The sequence below is a fragment of the Nyctereutes procyonoides genome, unplaced genomic scaffold (genome assembly GCF_905146905.1).
Source record: "Nyctereutes procyonoides isolate TBG_1078 unplaced genomic scaffold, NYPRO_anot_genome, whole genome shotgun sequence".
Lineage (NCBI taxonomy): Eukaryota > Metazoa > Chordata > Mammalia > Carnivora > Canidae > Nyctereutes > Nyctereutes procyonoides.
This window is the reverse complement of record NW_026575036.1, coordinates 1,271,084-1,292,066: the sequence shown is the minus strand read 5'-3', so window position 1 is coordinate 1,292,066 and position 20,983 is coordinate 1,271,084. Positions and strand designations below refer to the sequence as shown.

At 35.5% G+C, this 20,983-nt stretch overlaps 1 protein-coding gene across 1 annotated transcript in view; it reads left to right on the top strand.

The window, feature by feature from the left end:
• SLC15A5 (solute carrier family 15 member 5) overlaps nt 1–20,983 on the top strand; it is an 83,583-nt gene that overhangs the window by 28,561 nt on the left and 34,039 nt on the right. Inside the window, exons 5-6 of the mRNA XM_055318948.1 lie at nt 2,852–3,038; nt 16,314–16,502. Coding sequence (XP_055174923.1) covers nt 2,852–3,038; nt 16,314–16,502 — 376 coding nt within the window. The remainder of the gene's footprint in view (nt 1–2,851; nt 3,039–16,313; nt 16,503–20,983) is intronic.

Genomic DNA, 20,983 nt, shown 5'->3' with positions numbered 1-20,983 from the left:
CAAAATTACTAAGTGGTCCATAGCCAGCCTCAAACCTTCTGTGCAAATAGCTGATTCTTTATCTTCATAATGCAGTGACACTTGCTATTTCTTTTGACTAAATTTGAGCTTCTTCTGCAAATTGTCATAATTTTTTAATTTGACATAAATTACCATAAATTTCAATAAACCAGTTTTTAACTCCCTCACCAAATCTAGATGCCCAGTTATTGCAAAGAACAAAACTACTATTTTTTGATCACCTATATGTATCATAGCTCAGAAAAGATGACTTTACAGTATCCAATTTAATCCCTATAGCAAGCTTACAAAGGCTGATATTATGATCCTAAAGCCAAGGCTCAGAAACATTAAATAACTTCTAACTTGCTTGCAGTCACTCCACTAACATATGGCATTCCGACTCAGTGCTGGTATCAATACCCACACTTTCCTATTACCCAAAATGCCTCTCTTTCAGCTGCATTAAAAATTCCTGAGAAACACCTACTGGTTCCAAACTATTCACAGTAATGTTATGCCAGAAAATCCAAAAGAAGAAGAAGAAGAAGAAGAAGAAGAAGAAGAAGAAGAAGAAGAAGAAGAAGAAGGAGGAGGAGGAGGAGGAGGAGGAGGAGGAGGAGAAAAAGGAGGAGGAGGAGGAGGAGAAGAAGAAGGAGGAGGAGGAGGAGAAGAAGAAGTTGTTTAGAATGTACTTCTCAAGGGAGGCAGAGAAAACTTCCAATGGGACAAGCTGAAATTAGATTTTTCCCTTCAGATGAAATAATCACCAGCATAAAAGCGATCAAAGTATCAAGAATAAAACATCCTTGAATTCCATATTTTAAATTTAGTAGCTATTATTGACCTTCAGTTCCAAGGCATACATTTAAAATATGTTGATATTAAGGCTGATGATGTTGCCATTTGACATTACTGGCCACTCAAAGGTGAAAATGAATCTCTATTGACAGCAATTATTTCTGAATACTCAGAGGCTTGTATGAAATAAAAGTATTTAAAATTTTAAAAGGGGATGATTTCAGAACTTGAGGCAGAAGCAGAAATGATTTCAAGCTTTCAAGACACTGGAGCCTTTTCTTAGATTAGGCAATATATTAATATTGCTTCACTAAAGATTAATAGTACATTCACCACATTATTAAGTTAACAGGTTTCTGTGTCTGTGATTCATGCCGATAATAACTTTATTCCTATTAACAATAATTCTCATTTGAAATCAGTAACAGAAACTTCCAAATTATGCTGGGAGCCTTTCAGTCTTAGAGCAGATCTGCTGCCAGCACTTAAAAAAAAAATCATTCATTTTCCTCTGATTGAGGGATACGTGCTTAATAATTTTATTGAAGGAGGGCAGAACTAGTTAATGTCCCCTTCAGTCTTGCCGTCTGCACCCAACCAAAGCAGTCCTTGTTTATAATTCTAAAGGGCAAATGAAAGCTTGGAAGGTGAATTATCACCAGGACAGATTTTATATAGATAGAAAGAATGTCTGTGAAAATGTGGTCCATTTCTGGTTTTAGGTAGTTAATATAGCTAACATAGCTAACATAGTAGGGGGCTCATTTTATAAGTGGTGGGCTTGTTAACAGCTGTACTCGAGACTCTAACTCTTCTTATACTCTCTCAAATTGTACAATTGATAACAGGAGTCGGTGAAAAGTTTCAAACAGGAAGTTCTCTATTTGAGGTGGGCTGTGCTCCCAATATGGTGGGAAGGCAGCAATCCTAATGCAGTGCATGCACAGCAAGAAAAAATGGTTGGAGAATCCATTCCTTAAGGACAAGACTCAGGGGGACCTCCTCTCCAAGCCACTTAGCAGCCTTGTGTTCCACTGGGAATTAAGGACATACTAAGCACTGTGAGTGACAATGATGAGTGATTGCAACCAAGTTCACAAACCAGAAAAGTGACGAGATGCCCTCCTTCCTGTGACACTGTCTTTTTAACAAGAGGTTTGGAATACTTGGAAAGGCTCCAAGTTAAGGTTATGCTTTTACTTAGGACTAGGGTTTTTTAAAAATGAAGAAATTCTGATACTACTCTGAGGGTTTGGGATGGGGTACAGGTTTTCTTTGTTTTGGTTTTTTGGTTTTGGGGGGATTTTGTCTGTTTATTTTTCATTTCTTATCTCTTAGTTTATTATGCAAGCCTTTTTCATGCAGCTTCCTTTGTGGTCCGCAAGTGCCACACACTTAGTTTAAAACAGGAGTGTAAACACAAGTATGTTTTGTTTCTCGTTTTTTTGTGTTACTTGGCTCATTTTAGAAGTGAAGCCAATCCAAGAAGGCAATAAAGACAGCCTGTGACAAGTGCTGTGTTTCTAGACTGGGCCTCTCTTCTTTGTAACAATCATTCCTATCTATTTTGCCACCAAACTAGATGCTTTACAAAGGATTTTTTTCTAGCCCCCATTTTTTTTTCATCAGGGTAGAAACAAACATCCATAATACTTTGTACTGTCTTTTATTTTATTGTTTGAGGGAAAAGTCTGTTTCATTATAAGCAATGTTACATTTTTTTTAGTAAGTTATTTGATGTCTTATGTGTCATCCTAAGCACAAAATTAGGGCCAGGCCACCTTTACTTTCCATAGGAAAATTAAGAAGTTAGACTGAGTGACAAAAGATTCCTCCATAAAGGATCAAAGGATCAGTAATATTGTCAATAGACTAACAGAGCTCATATTGCCCTTTGTCAGCTCATAATTGGGACATTGAAGAGCTGGGGAACATCCTGCTCATCTGTCACAGAGAACGTACAAAGGGCAAGAAGGCATCTGCAGCAGGATGCTTTCTCCAGAGTTAAACTACTATCTTAATGCCTGGCTGCTTTCTCCCTCAAATACAGATTCCTTCAGGATATTATGTGCAGACCATGAATTCCAACCTGAATTTGGATGGATTTCTTCTGCCAGTTGCAGTAATGAATGTCATCAGCATCCTACCAGTATTAATTCTGGCTCCTTGTATGGAGTATTTCAGCACCTGCCTCTTTCCCTTGAAGAGAAATGGATCATTTTTGTTGGCATGCATTAGTAAGTACAACTCAGCATCTCAAGTGAATTGTTTGTAACTTAAAAAAAAATCTGCTAAGATCTAAGCTAGCTATATGTTCTGGAGTAGAGACCCATTTTGGCAAATTGAGAAGAGGGTGAATTTAAGAAGAATAACAGCCAGCTCCTCAAGTCTCTATGCAGACATCAGCAGCCCATTTTCTTCCCATCCTTTTATGCTTTCTCAGAGGACACAGCTAATTTAGAGACCCAGTGAAACTTCCAGTACTAACAAATGGCCTATCTTCCCTCAAGGGAGGCAGTCCTTACTCCTGAGTCAATGCTGAATATGTTCTTAAAAATTAACACAGGTTAACGAACCCATAAAATGCCTGACTGTACTTGGGAGGCTTTAACTTCTGAGCCAGTAGCAAAATATACTAAAAATTATTAGTATGATTCAGAGTTTCTACATAATACTTATTCATAAAGTAAGGTACATAGCAAAAATTTTCAAACATTTTTCCCAATTTTATTCATCTTCCAGCTTAATTATCATATAAGATTTTGTAAATTTAAGGGGTAAGATGTGATGATTTGATACATTGTATATATTGCAAAGTGTTTACCACAATAAGGTTAGTTAACACCTCCTCTACCTCACATAACTGCTGCTTTCTTGTTGTTATGGTGAGAACACGGAAGCTCTACTCTCATTTTTGAAAGGGGAAAACATTAGGTCAACTTACTCAGAACACAAGCAGTAGACCGTAAAATAAAATTTCTCCCATTTCGGTGGGAGAGAAGGAGCTGAAGGCCATTCTGATCACACTCGCCTCTTCCTGGCCGAGCTCCCTCAGGCACCACCAGGGAACAGAGGACAAGTGCTGGTATAGCAAAAACCAGGTTCAACCTAAGAATCAGAGATCTGGGCCTCAACCTCTGTCTGCCACTGAGCTGTTGCTGGGTGACCTGGAAAAGTCACCTAACCTTTCTTGTCTTCTAGTTCACTTATTTTATTTACTGAGGGGCATATCTTAGATACATTTGTGGTCCCTCTGTTCTGAAAGACTTTCAGAATCACTCCAGATGACTTCAGTGCCTGGAGCATAGACCGGACACATAGTGAAAGCTCTATAAATGTTAACTACTATTGAGGCACACCTGGGTGACTCAGTGGTTGAGTGTCTACCTTTGGCTCAGGTCATGATCCTGAGGTCCTGGGATGGAGCCCTGAGTCAGGCTCCCCGCCTGTGTCTCTGCCTCTCTCTCTCTGTGTCTCTCATGAATAAATAAATAAATAATCTTTAAAAAATTAACTAGTATTGAGCTATTATGTGTAGGGAACAGGTCTAGCTGGTGGGCATAAACAGAAAGCAAAAAGGAATTTGAAACGCTTAAGAAATATCATGTAATGGTAACTTAATGTCTTATGGTCTACTTGAGAAGTAACTCCATTGAAATAGTCAGGGTCAGGCATCTAGAAAAGTTTCTTCTCTTGGTTAACCCGTTCTTATTCTTAATTCCTTCCTTTTAGAGATCTGTGGAGACCATGTAGCCTTTTAGTAACCTGTTATTACATATTTTTTGGCTGTTTCTCTGTTTGTAGAAGTTACTTTTAGGGAACATGCTTCTTGTTATTTACCAAAGCCATCAACCAGATCACCTCAGATCACATCACAGGATAGGTTTGTTTTTGGAAAGAATTCAAAATGACTACACTTACCTCGGTGTACATTGCCATCTCCAAGTATAGAGGACCTTAGCAAATAAACTTTGTTGATATAGTTCTTAAGCCACTAACTTCAACATTATTTATTGTAATAGATTTAGGCAAAGCATAAATCTCACTAAGCTTTGACAATCCTTAAATCTTAAAAAAGTACTTTTTGGTCTGCCACTGTAGAAATTCTAAAACCAGTATTTAGTGAATGCCCAACACTATTTCAAGATATAAACAAAAAGCAAGACATTGTAAATGCCCTCAGCAAGTACACTAGTTTTTAAGAGATTTTATTTATTTATTTATTTATTTATTTATTTATTTATTTATTTATTTATTTGAGAGAGAGAGCAAGCACACGCAGGAAGGGGCAGAGAGAGAGGGAGAGAATCTCATGCAGGCTCCATGCTGAGTGTGGAGCCTGATGCAGGGTTCAATCTCATGACTCTAAAATTATGACTTGAGTTGAAACCAAGAGTGAAGGCTTACCCAAGTGAGCCACCCAGGAGCCCTCAGCAAGTACACTATTAAAACAGAGTGAGTGTGGGAAAAAAGGGGGGTAATTTATATTGCAAAATGCCAAAGACTTCAGCAGTCGTGTACAGTATACTGGAAATCCAGTCTGGGCTCCCAAATTATGCTTAATTACTAATTTTTTTAATTGGGCCATTTTAGAAAAATATGCTATACAACATGACTGAAAGAACTACATTAGAAGCCATTCCTGAGAATACGATATCTTAAATTCATTTTAAATATGAGTTACTTTCTCTTGGACAGTTCTTCACTCTTACATATTTAAAATCATTTCTATTCTTTAAAAGGGGTATGTTTTTTATGGATGGAGGGAAGTTAGGCAGAGTTACCTAACATATCTCATATATATGAACTAAATATTCCCCTTCAAGTTTGGTAACAGACTTGTTGGACAGGAAAAAGAAAAAACTAGACTCATTAAGAAAAAGAAAGAGCTATGTTCCTCTGAGTACAGAATACTGAATTCAGTTGTTTCTAAGCCAGACTCCATTCATTTGTTCATTTACATACTTGTTCATTTATTTGCATAATATTTTGCTATGGGAATATAAAAAAAAAAGTGTGATGATATGCATCTTTTAAAACTAGATGTTTGCTTCAGTTCTCCATATTCTGCTTATGATTACGGAAGATTAACAAGTTTTATCAGGACATACAAGCACAAACCTAGGGTAGTTTTTTGGTAGTAATTTACATAAGTGAATAGTCCAATATTAAAATTTCCTTTTATGAGTTCCTAATTTGAACGTAGGCACCTTCTTATCCTATTTAGCTTCATGATAAACCATCATTTAATAGATCAAAGGTCTCAAGAGAGACTAAGTGCCATTTGAATTCAAGTCATCTCATTCTAAGACCATTGCATTATTATTATTATTATTATTATTATTATTATTATTATTTTACATACCAGTTATAAATAATTGTTAAGTTATAGCAGGTAAATAATTTATAATTGTTAATTGGAATCCTTACTATTTCTTCTTTTTTAAGATTTTATTTATTTATTTGAGACAGAGAGAGAGACAGAGAGAGAGCACGCACTGAGGGAGGAGAAGCAGACTCCTCCCTGAGCAGAGAGCTCAATGTGAGGCCTAATGCTGGGCTCAGTTCCAGGACCCCGGTATCATGACCTGAGCCAAAGGCAGATGGTTAATAACTGAGACACCCAGGCACCTCCTTGCTATTTCTAATTAAGTCTATGAAATGAAGGAAAAAAAATCCTTTCATCACCACAAGGGACAGTTACGTTTGGACCCCCCCACACACACACACACACACTCTCTTCCACATTCGTCTATTTCCCTCCCAGTAACTGTCATGTTTCAGGAGGCAGATGATGCAGACAGTGTAGATACCTAGTGTTTGACATGGATAATCAAAGCCCAGGCCAAAAGTGAGGGTTGGTCAAACTACAAATTTAACAAAAGGAAAAATAAACTTACTTCTTCTATCTAGCTCATAAACAATGCAACGAAAGAAGGGTTTCTGATTCAAGATATGACAGTCTTGCATTTATCGCCTAAAGAAATCAAAAAGTATATCACAGTACCAACTTTAAAAAATCTCCAAACCCTCCAGAACTGTGGAAGGCCAAGGCTTGATATACTCAGACTTTTATAAAGACTATTTTCCTAACATTACATGTGAACAGATTTATCTGTTTAAAAGTCAACCTTAATTCACCTAAAATCTAAAATCAGTGATATTGTGATTTATTCTCTGTCATAATTGGGCATACTTCATTTTAGCCTTTTTCAGTTCAAAAATGTTTACATTATGAGTATTTCCTTTCCTTAGTGTTAATTAAAATCCTGCAGTATGTGGTATTTAGTAGTTTAGCGCTGACATACACAAGTATTAATCTGACTAAAATTAGCCTAATTAAGATTGTTATTAAGTCTTACATAAAGCAGAAGTGTATAACACAGTAGGTAGCAATTATCTTGGCTTTTAAATAACATTTAAATTGAAATGTGGATGAAGTACTTTCAAATATCTCACAGACCTTCCTCTTTAAAATAAAAACTTGAAAATTCAAATTTTAACCCCATGTCCTTTATGATAAAGGGACAGCCAAGGTGTTGGTCACTTTTTACGAAACCAGTAACTATACTTGTTCTAAAAATTGACAGTGATAAAAGGTTCCTTTTTGAGAGAGCCTGGGTGGCTCAGTCGGTTAAGCAGCCAACTCTTGGTTTGGCTCAGGTCGTGAGCTTATGGAACAGGAGATTGAGCCCTGCCTGGGGCTCCACCCTCAGCATGGAGTCTACTTGAAGATTCTTTCCCTCTGTGGATTACTCCACTTGTGCATGTGCAAGTGCCCTCTCTCTCTCCTGAATAAATAAATAAATCTTTTTTAAAAAGGTTCGTTTTTTGATTTGAGCCAAAGTGCTTGATAAACTAAAAATTGAGTCAGGGGTCCAATTACCTTCATTGAATATAGGATTATTTTAGCAAAACCACTCTTTTATTACTACAGTTTTAGAATTGATGCTTCTTCCCCCCAAAGAGTCACAGTGCATGCCCATTGAAAATACCCAATGAAGAAACTATAAATACTAAAAAAAAAGTAATGTGTAAATATCTCTCCTGAATCATTAATTTACTCAATTGTTGATTTGTTTCATTAAAGCATATTAATGTTCTCAAGTTCTTATTTTTAAGGTGGACATCAACAATAGATTAAACTTGAGGTAAAGTAGCTATCTAGAACACCAACTGAAACAATAATTGATGTCCTATAGATACATTTGTGAATCTGATCTCTATGTAAATGAGTTACCTGCTCCATATTTAAAAATTAAAAACACCAACTAAAGCTGACTATCCTGAAATGAGTTCCAGTGGTCTAAAGAGATACAAAAGATAGAATATGAATACCTCAGTTCAAATATAGGAACACACTACTAATAGGAACAATAAAAGCAAAAAAATATGCCATTCTAGTAGTGGGTAAGTAATATCTTCTGCAAGGTAGCAGATACATATGACAATAAAATCATAGCTGTCTCTGTGAGAGTGGTTTATGGACACCCATATACTCTTACATGAGCAAATTTTCTATTCTGGGAATTGGCCAAAATCATGGATCATGGCTCACTAGAATTTCATACTCACAGTTATGTTACATATCAGAAACTCATATATCAGAATACCCATTAAAAAATACCATAGTTTTATCAGTCAGTAAATTTAACCAATAACTGAAGAATCTTAACATATCTATTTTTTAGTATTAGATTTTGTTTCAATATGAAATGGCAATATTTGAATAAATTCTGACTTTTCTTTATTTCATTGTGGTCTAATTTGGAAAATTATTACATGGCAGGGTAATAGAATAAACGATAAGAGCTTCAAGACTCTTATGGACTTGTCTACAACTACACAGCTGATATTAAAACATACATTATTTATCTGAATATAATATCTCCTGTGGAACCATGTGCTTTATCTTGTAAATACAGATCTGCTGGAAGTTTAAAATGTGTACATTCTGATAAACTACACTCTGCTTTAGACGAGTTATGATCTCATAGAAGTTAAGAATAAAAATGGAATGGATTAAATTTAGGTTGGAATCAAACTTTGTTTTGAATTTTAAGAAAGTCATTTTTCACTAGCATCAGAGTGCAGTAGCAAATAAAAAGCAAATGTAGTTATCTAGATCCTTCAGGTAAAAATATGCTTTGCCCTAAAATATCTGGGTAAATGAGTTAAATATTTGCGCTTCGCTTGAAATTGTCTAGAGAACCGTCTTTCATTGGATTTTGCTAGATTAGGTCTCGTAGTGCTTTCTTCGAGAGTAGTACTTCTCAAAGTTTAATGTGTACAGGAATCTCTGAGGCTTATTGTTTAAATGCAGATCTGATTCATTCCTTCTAGGGTGGAGCTTGAGATTCTGCAGGGCTAGCAAGCTCCCAGGTGATACCTATGCAGCCGGATAGGGACTACAGTTGAGTATCCAGGACAAAGAGGCCATGACACTGCTCTGTCATGTTTCGTGCCTGTGTTCAGGCAGCAGGAGCCCAGAAAAACTGCCACAATTTCTCATCAGGTCAGAGCTAAAATTCAGGAGTAGGCAATAAAAGCTGATGGCTAAACCAGGGCCAAATCTGGCCCACCATTTGTTTTTACACTGCCAGCAAACTAAGAATTATTTTCACAGATGAACATTTGATCTGATGATAAGAAACAATAACTTAAAATACCAATAAACTGAAATTCCATCACCTCCCCAAAAGAATCATTATTTTGAATTTCATCAATTAAAAATTTGTGGAACATTCTATCTCTTGTTGCATAAATTACCTTCATATCTTCAAAATTTTGCCCTTTGTCCCACAAAATCTAAAATGTTTATTATTGGGCTTTAACAGAAAAAAATAGCAAATATCTTGTCTAAGCTTTTGCCTCTAATGCTACAAACTTTTCTGAATAAAAGATAACCTTGTTTAAATAGTACAAAGTGATAACCAAAAAAAGGGGGATGAAGGGGTGGAGGTGATGTTCTTTTTATCTAGATTACCCTAAATTTGTTAGGATGAAGGGCATCATAGAAGATTCTCATAGACTTCAAATTCTAAAACGAGACAATTTGAGCACTTTCTTTATAGTTCATATGATTATCATGGACAAAATAGTTTGTGCAATTTGTACAACTTAATTTTTTAAAGATTTTATTTATTCATGAAAGACACAGAGAGAGGCAGAGACATAGGCAGAGGGAGAAGCAGGTTCCCTGCAGGAAGCCCAACGCGGGACTTGATCCCAGGACCCTCCGGATCATGCCCTGAGCCAAAGAGAGATGCTTAACCACTGAACTACCCAGGTGCCCCAGTACAACTTAATTTTTATATAATGCCTGAACACACCTGTATCAGTTTTCTCAGGCTGCCATAACTAAATACCACAGACTAGGTGGCTTAAACAACAGAAAATTTTTTGTCACCGTTCTGGACAATAAAGCCCAAGATCAAGGTGTAGGAAGACTAGGTTTTTCCTAAGGCTTTTCTTCTTGACTTGCAGGTGGCCATCTTCTCGCTATGTCTTCACATGGCCTTTCTTCTGTGCATGCACAGACATGGTGTATTTTCCTCTTCTTCTAAAGACACTGGTCCTATTGGATTAGAGCCCTACCCTTATGGCTTCATTTAACCTTAATTACCTCTCTAAAACCCTTGTCTTCAAATAGTGATGTTGGGGGTTAGAACTTCAATATATGTATTTTGAAAGGAACATAACTCAGTCCATAGCAACACCAAATATATGTATAAATCCATCTCTGAAATTGGGTGATATATTATAATGGATTGGCAGGATATTTTTTTCCTTTCTCAGCGATACATAAAAATGTATTTCTTCTTTTTTTTAATTTTTTTAATTAATTTATTTATGATAGTCACAGAGAGAGAGAGAGAGGCAGAGACATAGGCAGAGGGAGAAGCAGGCTCCATGCACCGGGAGCCGGATATGGGATTCGATCCCGGGTCTCCAGGATCGTGCCCTGAGCCAAAGGCAGGCGCAAACCGCTGCGCCACCCAGGGATCCCTAAAAATGTATTTCTTCTTATAGTTGAATTCATCTTAGATTCAGGAAACATGTTAGATTAGCAAACAAATAATTCTGAAAAATTCTGAAATTGTTTTCAAATTTTAAGTGTTATTTGCCTAAGTGAATACTGCTAAGTAATATGATTACTAAAATATTTTTATTTAGATCAGTGATAAGTTTTACATATATACACACATACTATATTTATAGAATAGATTATTTATTATGTATAATATTTATTACAGATTATAAAATATAATTATATTTATTTAAAATATAGTATATAATATATAATAATTTATAACTTTTTGTGTGTGATAAGAAAGAACACAAGGTCTATCCTCTTAGTAAATTTCAAGTACACAATAGAGTATTATTAACTATAGTCACTATGCTGTATGGTAGGTCTCCAGGACTTAGTCATCTAGTATAACTGAAACTTCATACCCTTTGACTAACACTTCCCCATTTCTTACTCATCCTAGTCCCTGGCAACTCCATTCTATTCTCTGATTCTATGAGCTTGATTACTTGATATTCCATATGTAAGTGTTATCATGTAGTATTTGTCCTTCTGTGTCTGGTTTATTCTACTTGCCATAATGTTTTCCAGCTTCATTCATATTATCGCAAATGGCAGGATTTCTTTCTTTTTTAAGACTGAATAATATTCCATTGTATGTATATACCACCTTTTCTTTATTCACTCTTTATTCATTTGTCCATTCATTGACATTTAGTTTGCACCCATGTCTTGACTATTGTGAATAATGCTGCATTGAATATGGAAACACAGATATCTCAAGATCCTGATTTCAATTCCTTTGGATGCATACCCAGATTTGAGATTGCTAGATTACCTGGTAGCTCCTTATTCGATTTTTTTAAAATATCTGTACTGTTTTCCATTGTGGCTACACCAATTTATACATCCCCATCAGCAGTATGTATTAGAGTTCTTTCTCCACACCCCTACCAACACTTGTTATCTCTTGTTTTTCATAATAACCATCTTGACTGGTATAAGGTGATAGCTCATTGTGGTTTTGATTTGTTTTTGCCTGATGATTACTGATGTTGAGTACTTTTTCATATACCTGTTGACTATTTCCATGTATTCTTTGGAGAAGTGTCTATTCAGTTCCTTTGCCCATTTTCTACCAGATTTGGGGGTTTTCTTGATACTGAGTTTTAGAAGTTCTCTATCTATTTTGACTATTACCTCTGTATCAGATACATGGTTTGCAAATACTTTCACTATTTTATAGTTTTCCTTTTCATTTTGTTTGCTATCCAAAACCTTTTTATTTTGTTGCAGTCCCACTTGTCTATTTTTGCTTTTTTTTTTTTGCCTTGTACTTTTGATGTCATATCCAAGAAATCATCACCAAGACCATTGCTTTCCCATGTTTTCTTCTAGGAGTTTTACAGTTACAGGTCGTATGCTTAAGTTTTCAATCCATTTTCAGTTAATTTTTTGTACATATTCAATTTCATTTTTTTGCATGTGAATATCCAGTTTTCCCAATTTGAGACTGTCCTGTCCCCATTGTGTATTTCTGGCACCTTTGTCGAAGATTATTTGACCGTATATGCATGGGTTTATTTCTGGGCTCTCTATTCTGTTCCATTGGTCTATATGCCTGTTTTTACACCACTACCATACTTTTTTTGTTATTGTACATTTGTAATATATTTCAAGATCAACAAGTCTGATGCCTCCAGTGTTGTTCTTGCTTAAAATTGCTTTTGCTATTTGGGATCTTTTGTGTTTCCACATGAATTTTAGAATTGTTGACTTCAATATCTGTAAAAAGATGTCACTGGGATTTTAATAGAGATTGAATTGAACCTGTAGATCACTTTGAGTAATATGGATATCTTAACAATATTAATTCTTCTAATCCATGAACATATGATGTCTATTTATACCTACTTTAATTTTTTGATCCATGTTTTAGAGTTTTCAGTTTACAAGTCTTTTGTCATCTTGGTTAAATTCATTCCAAAGTATCTTATCCTTCTTGTTGCTATTGTAAATGGGATCATTCTCTTAATTTCCTTTTTTGAATAGTTCCTTCTTGTGTATAGAAATACACGTGATTTTTTAATGTTGATTTTGTATAATGAAACTTTACTGAATTTGTTGATTAGTTCTCACATTTTTTTGTATGTATTCCTTAGTATTTTCTGTGTCAGATCATGTCATCTGCAAACAAATTATTTACTTCTTCTTTCCTGCTTTGGACACCTTTTATTTCTTCTTTTTTCCTAATTGTTCTGGTTAGGACCTCCAATTGTATGCTGGATATCAATAGCAAGTGTGGGCCAGTAAAAAGTAGGGGAAAATATTTCAGAAGAACAAAGCAAAGACTCTAAGATGGGAAAAAATTTAAGGTCATCAAGAAAAACAAAAAAAAATGTGTCTGAGAAATGGTCCAAGAGGAGAAAGTAGCAAGCAATTAGAGTGAAATGATAAGCACAGGCAAGATCATAAAGGCCAAGTTAAAGATTTGGGATTTCATCTTATCATATGGAAATCCATAGAAGAAATTTAGCAGAAGAGTAACATTGAATTTGCACTTATATAAGATCTCCCTGAGTCTTAGTGCTTAATAGGGTACAGGTGGATAAGAATGAAAAATGGAAGACACATAGTCTGGGTTAAAAATAATAATGACTTGGACTAGAATGATGACAGTGGCTATAAAGTGAAGCAGGTTAATTAACAATATATTTTGAAATAGAACCTGGAAAACTGAATAATATATTTGGAGATGGGAGGAAAGACAGAGGACCCCTGATTTCTGCCTTGAGCATGTGAAGGTACTGGAGGAGATGGGGGAAGAGTGAAGAAGAAGTAGGGGAAAGATCAAAAGTTCTGTTTTGTGTAATCACTTCTTTGAAAACTTCCCTTAGAGATTACCTGTATTTCTGACCTCTTTCCACGGTTTTAGCTCTTTTTCTTGCCCCAAATGTAAATACGTTGAAAGACATTTCTAAATGTTCTCTTCACTCACTCCCCATCATTTTTTAATTTCACCTGCCCTTAAATTTCCATTCCATGTAGATGATTCATTAATCTTCATCTCTTGACTCAACCAGTATTCTGACCCATGATTCACATTTTCAAGTGTTTTCTGAGTACTTCTCTTTGAATTATCTCTTTGTGCCTCTACCTCAACTCAAAATCAAATTCATTTTCTCCCTATCATGGGTCTTACTGATATTATGGGTAGTACCATCTTTCCAGTCAGCTAGACTTACACTCAACATTAACATCTGCTTCCTCCTTGCTCTTGCTGTGGTTTTATCGGTGGAATCTGTTGCATCTTATGTTTATATTCTCTATGTTTCCTGGAAGTGGGAGCCCTGACTGTAACTTAAGCCCCCATTATACTATATCAAGATTTTTAACTTTTATATTCCTACCTCCACTACCTCTCCCATTCTATCAACCAGCACATAGCCTTAAGAGCAATCATCCTGAATGACAGTTCTAATCATTTCACTTGTGTCTCATATCTTCAGTGATTCCATTATCTTCAGAGCAATTTACAAATTCCTTAAAAATATATTAAATGCCTCTTATGATCTGACCTCAATCTATCTCATCCCCTGATTCCCAAATAACTTGTTTCTCACTATTCTGAAAATCTGTCTGAATCTTTCACAAGTCTGTTTTTGCTCATGCCAATGATACTACCTTCACCTCTCCATATGGACACTCTTCTTTTTTTAAAGCATAAAATTATTTTTCTCATCTCCCCAGATAGAAATAAGTTCTTCTTCTTAGAATCCCCAATAGAGTATGAGTTGGCAATGACTGAGAACAGATATTTTTTAATCTTATATCTCCAACTATGCCTAACATACTGCCTTGCGTACAGCAGGAAGAGAGTAAATAGTAAATTGAAATGACATATTAGCTCTTTTTGGTAAGTCTATAATGTGCCAAGTAATCTAAACAAATGCAATTTTGTGATAAATGTGATCTTAAAAGTAGATAATATTGAAACTCAAATTTTTAAACAAGGTGTTTAAAGAACCAAAATCTCTACCCCACTATCTATGGGCCTTTATGGAAACTAATTTAAAATAATTAAAAACTCCTCAAATTTTCTGTTATTCAGAAATTTCTGTTATTCCCCCTTTTTTATAACATCTATTTCTTAGAGACCCAGTAAAGAGCAGACCTTACAGATGCATTTAACTACTGAGATATAATAAAAAAATTTACCTACCAGTTTCTCTATCAACCAAAACAAACACTAAGCTATTTAAACATTAGATTGATTTTTTTGAATTGGAAGCTTTGCCTTATCTGAAATTTTATGCAAGTTAGCAAAATGTGACTATCTCTAAATTTCAAGTAAATTCCATCAACCTCAAGTTTGCCTCTGTTTAAACGATGGGATTAAGTCCAGTATATATGAATGATAAATTGAGGAATGGAATGGTTACAGTGGATATAAACTATAAAAAATCATAACAAAATCTCTACTCATTTTCAACCAAAATTTTTAGATAATTCCTCAAGAGTGAAAGGGGGGATGTCTGGGTGGCTCAGCGGTTGAATATCTGCCTTTGGCTCAGGGCGTGATCCCAGGGTCCCCAGGATCGAGTCCCACATCAGGCTCCCTGCAAGGAGCCTGCTTCTCCCTTTGCCTATGTCTCTGCTTTCTCTCTGTGTCTCTCATGAATAAATAAATAAAATCTTTAAAAAATTAAATTCAAAAAAGAGTAAAAGGAAAAGAAGAGCTAGACCAGTTTTTTAATAATTGCCTCCATTTATATCTGGTTATTTATCTGGTTAATTCATCTTTACTATTCATCTTTACTATTTTTTTCTAAACAAAAGTTTCTAGTCTTTAATTCTCTAATGGCTGCTTTACTTCTGCAAAGATTAGAGAAATGTCAGAAAACTGAAGACAGATTATGTCAAACCATTTTTAAATGATTAAAATCTTATGAAGAGGCTTTATTTTAAATTTCTCTCAAATTATTTTTGACTAATATAATATCAAAAATAATATATCTTATCTGAGGACAAAATTCAAAACTATTGCTTTACTTTCAATAATTGCTCCCTATTGCTACCAGGACCTGTTATAATAATACCAGTACAGTATCTTATTTAAATCTCATAGTGACCCTACAAGGTAAGCATCATTAACCCCACCACAGAGTTGAGGAAAGTGATCATGAGGCTAACTAACGTTCCAGAGGCCCTCTAAGCAGTAAGTCAGGAAATAAGGAGTAGGTGCAGCTGTTTCTGAGAGACTAGAGTAGAAGTACAGGGAAGTCATATAACACAGCTAGCTGGCATCTGGATATTTCCAAGGCAAAAAAATATTGAGAAAATGTCCCCTAGTATCAATGTGTAAGAAATGCTGTGGTCTATTACACTGATTTGGGACTTTCTTTCTTTCTTTCTTTCTTTCTTTCTTTCTTTCTTTCTTTCTCTTTCTTTCTTCTTTGTCTGCATTATTTTCCTTCAGTCGCTGGAAATCTTTCTGCTGCATTGTCTGTGATGGTTGCTGGCTTCTTTGAAATACACAGAAAACACTTCCCTCCAGTGGAGCAGCCTCTTTCAGGCAAAGTCCTCACCGTTTCTTCCATGCCCTGTTTTCACCTGGTTCTTCAGTACATTTTACTTGGAGTGGCTGAAACACTGGTCAACCCAGCCTGTGAGTAACGATTTCACCACCTCATGTAAGAACACACCAAGTCTTTAAACAGAACACATCACCTCAAGCAGTTGGCGACCTATTCACTCCCTGGAGATTTCCCACAATCCTTCAGAACAACCTATTAATCACTCTCATTTTTTTAAAAAAAAATGCTTAATTTCTCTTCATTCCTCTGCCAGATGCAGAACAATTATTAATTCTACCTGAATGTAGACGGAAGGAAAGATTTACGAACTTAAAGGCAGTAACTATTTGGTCAAATACACAAGGGGAGGAAAAAACTGCTAAAACATAGAAGAGAAATCCAGTATACTCAGATAAAAACTCTCCTCTCTTTCTTCTTCCACCTTCCACCCTCTCACTCATACATAAATTCACATATATATAGTCCTTCCAAAATGACATTTATAATGTACTCTGAGAGTGTATAAACATGCAAATGAAATGAAAATTTGAACCAATTTTCCTGATAACTCAATGTCTTTAAATTAAGTTACACTAAATTAAGTGTGATCACTGGTGTTTTAAAAGATGGGTTCAAAATAACTTTATTAAATATCAAGGGTTTTCTGGATTATCTAGATAGCTGATATTAATTAAACTAGCCACTTTACAATTCATCAAGATAGTTCAGTGACTTCTTGCTATACAACGGAGTGTGTGTGTGTGTGTGTGTGTATTTATTAGAGTAATCTATTGCATCTTATTTTTTACCTTTGTTATATTTCCCTGCAGTAAGAAGGATTATAACTGATTATAACTTATTATACTTCATCAAGATTGCTTTTTGGTTCCTATCTTCCTACCTCCACTATATCTCTCATTCTACCAACCAGCACAGGATCTTTAGAGCAATCATCCGAAATGACAGTTCTGATCATTTCACTTGTCTAAAAATCTTCAATTATTCTATTATTTTTCCAAATTCCTTAACTATATATATTTAGTAAAGATACATATATATTCATATATATATATGATACCAAAGCAATTCATTGAAAAGGTAAAAATAAAATCAATTAATAGAGTTTGTGTGGGATGTGATATCTGTCACCCCACTGATCCTCAGGGTTGATTTGGCTGATCAGGCTGACTAAACAGGTGTCCTCTTCCTCCCTCAATGCTTCATGTGTGTCTCTCCCAAAGCTGCACACTCAGTGGAAAAAGATGACTTTCCGCACAGAGGAGGAACATTCTTCAGTCAAGGGTATGTGAGTAGCTGCGTGCCTATGCTAGCACCTCCAAACAAGCTCTCAGCATACATTCATAGGACAATGTAGGGTAGTCTAGCTTCCAATGCTTGAGACACATCTAAATGAGGTGCTGCATGTGGCAGTCTGACTTTCAAAAAGCAAGAAGAAAGAAAAGAAAAAAGAAAGAAAAGAAAAAGAGAAAAAGAAAGTTTATGGGACTATAATCATATATGTGTTAGACTTCTTTTTAAAAAGATTTATTTATTTAGTTTGGATGGGGTCGGGGGCAGAGGGAGAGGAAGATAGAATATCAAGCAGACTCCCTGCTAAGTGTGGCACCCGACTTAAGGCTTGATCATGACCTGAGCTGAAATCAAGAGTCAGATGCTTAACTGACTGAGCCACTCAGGTATCCTGTATTTGACTTCTTTTTATATTTTTAAATCATTCCATTCAATACATATTATATAGGTAAATTGTTTTATGAGATTCTTTGATGTTGATGTCACTGTTTGATAATACAAAAAATACAAGAGAACTATAAAAGAACACCACTACACAAATGTTTGTGACTTCCCTGACATCGTTTCTAGAAAATTGTTGGAGGTAGCCAAAATTTTGTAGGTTAGAAATGAAGCATGGGAATGAATGCAGATGATTAGTGAATAAAGTCAGAAAATTCCCAGCAATCTTAACAATAGTGTTTCAACGTACTAAAGTCAGAGAAGTACTTCCAACCATAGACAATTAAAAAGGTATATCATGTAATATAAACCTCTTAGTCTACCCTTCCCTGATTTACCCATCAGGAAATTGACATCCAACTAAGTCAATTGTCTTATTTGCTATATAGGTCATGGGGTAGGGACCAGAAGACTGTTTTGATTTCCAGCTGTGACTCTTACTACATTTGTGACCTTAAGAATTCATGTAACATCTAAGCTTCATCTTTCTGATCTTTAAAATGGAAATAATTAAAATTCTCTATATCACAGCATGAGTGTAAGAATCAACGCGAATGGGGACTACTCCATGAAAATTAAATGACAACTTGTGAAAGGGTGTTTTGAACTGTAAATTCAACAATTACTCGAACCTCCCACCCACCCCCCCAAAAAAAAGAATTACTCTTCTGGGAGGCAGTACAGCATAGTGGTTAATATCTATGGTCTTAAAGTCAGACAAATCTGAGTTTAAACCCAGTTGTGCCTTGACTAAGTGTGTGACTCTACATAAATTACTGTGCATTTCTGAGCCTTTCTCATCACCTATAAAATGGGGAAAGGTTGTTGTCACGACTATGTGAAGTACTTTATATAGAAGAAAAAGTAGAGTACCTAGTATATAGATAGCACTGAATAATTATCAGCTATAATGTGTGCTGCTATTATTATTCTAATCTTTCACATGAATTAATAGGGGAAGACTCAGAACTCAAGCCCAGATGTCCTGCTCATAGCTCTTTCTACCACACCTATCACCACCTGAACACTGGTAGTGTGAGTGAAATTGTGTCTTTCTCACGTGAGTCATCCTAAATCCCTTTTTTCTCCTTACTTCTCACATCCAATCCAAAAAGACTCAGTCTTTACTCTGAAATATAATCTAAATCTGGCCATGTCTCACTATCTTCTTTGCTATTCACTTAGTCTACGTGGTCACCATTATCTCATCAATTCAATCAGAGCCTCCTGACTTGTCTCTCTGCTTCTTCTTCTGCCCCAGGAGTTCATTCTCTTCAAAACAAAGTTCTTTCCAAAAGAAGTCCTATCATTCCCCTGCTTCAAATTTCTCAATAGAATTTTGAAATTAATACCTTAAATGGTGAATAAGACTGCCCATGATTTGGCCTCTTGTACTGCTCCAACTACATTTTATAACATTCTTCCTTCTGACTACTCCACTAGAAATTTGATGATCTTCATTCTGTGTTTCTAAAGTGTCAAACTTACTTTTGTCCCAAGGCCTTTGTGTTTATTCTTCTCTCTGCCTACAATTTCCTTTCCTCTATTTTCAAGTGTCTGGCTTCTTCTCAGCATCAAATTTTCTCAAAGATTATCTCTTCAGAGAGGCTGTCCAGGTGATCCTATCACTTTCGCTCCATTACCCTGTTCCATTTTTTCTAATAGCACTTGTCAGGACCCACAATTATCTTATTTATATGTGTATGTTTACTGCCTGCCTCTCACCATGTGAATGTACAATCTTTAAGTCAAGATTCTTATCCTTATTGTCCATCCTTAAGTTATGAAGTTCTTTCTCCCTTAAAAGTGCATGTACAGAGAAAATTATTAATAAATATACTGAATAAACAAATGAATTAATAAAATTTATAGCTATTTCTATGTGAGTATAATAAAAATATATCATTCAAATTACTGACAATGACCCACAGTGATGGCACTGAGCAAGGGGGTACAGTGGATTACTCCCAAATTTCAGGGACATTGTTTACTGTACTAAGTCATATCATATCTTAGAGATGATCTACAAGAAAAAAATGGAAAACTTTTCAAATTATGTCTTAGTTATAGCAATGTATACCCCAGCTATCTCATAACCTGTGTTTGTTTTATTTATTCAAAAGATACTGTGTTGGTATCTACAATATGCTTGGCACTACTCTAGAACCTTAAGGCACATCAATTTAAAGAAAATTCTGCCATTGTAGAACTTACATTCTACCAAAGGGAGAAAGGTAAATGATAAATGTAATAAATAATTAAATTACAGAACATGTTGGGTGATGAGTACTCTAGAAAAAGAAAAGATAGGGCAGGACAAGGGGGTTCAGTATTGCCTAGCATAGGGGACAGCGGGTTGCAGCATTAAAGGATGGATAGGATAGACCTCAATGAGAGATACTACTTAGGCAAAGCCTCAAAAAAGTTGAGGGAATCAACCACATGGATATCTGGAAAGAACATTACTGTTAGCAGGGGAGTTACTAAATGCAAAGATGGAAATATACCTCACAATGTAGTGTAAGAGGTCTTGTGCAGTTGGAGGAGAGTGAAGAAGAGAGAAACTAGTAAGAGATGAGTCAGAGTAGCCACTGTAAAGACTCTGACTTGGGCTCCGAGTGAAGCAGGAAAAGGAATGACATGCTATTACTTACTTACACTTTTTAAAAAATATTTCTGAAGATATTTAATCTGCCTTCTTCATTTCATGTTCCATACATACATAGAAAAGTAGCAGTTGGTTACTATCCTTACAAAGTTCCAGCAAGCATCACTGTATAAAACTATAGGTTGTAATTGTGTACATGTAGACTCTAAAGAA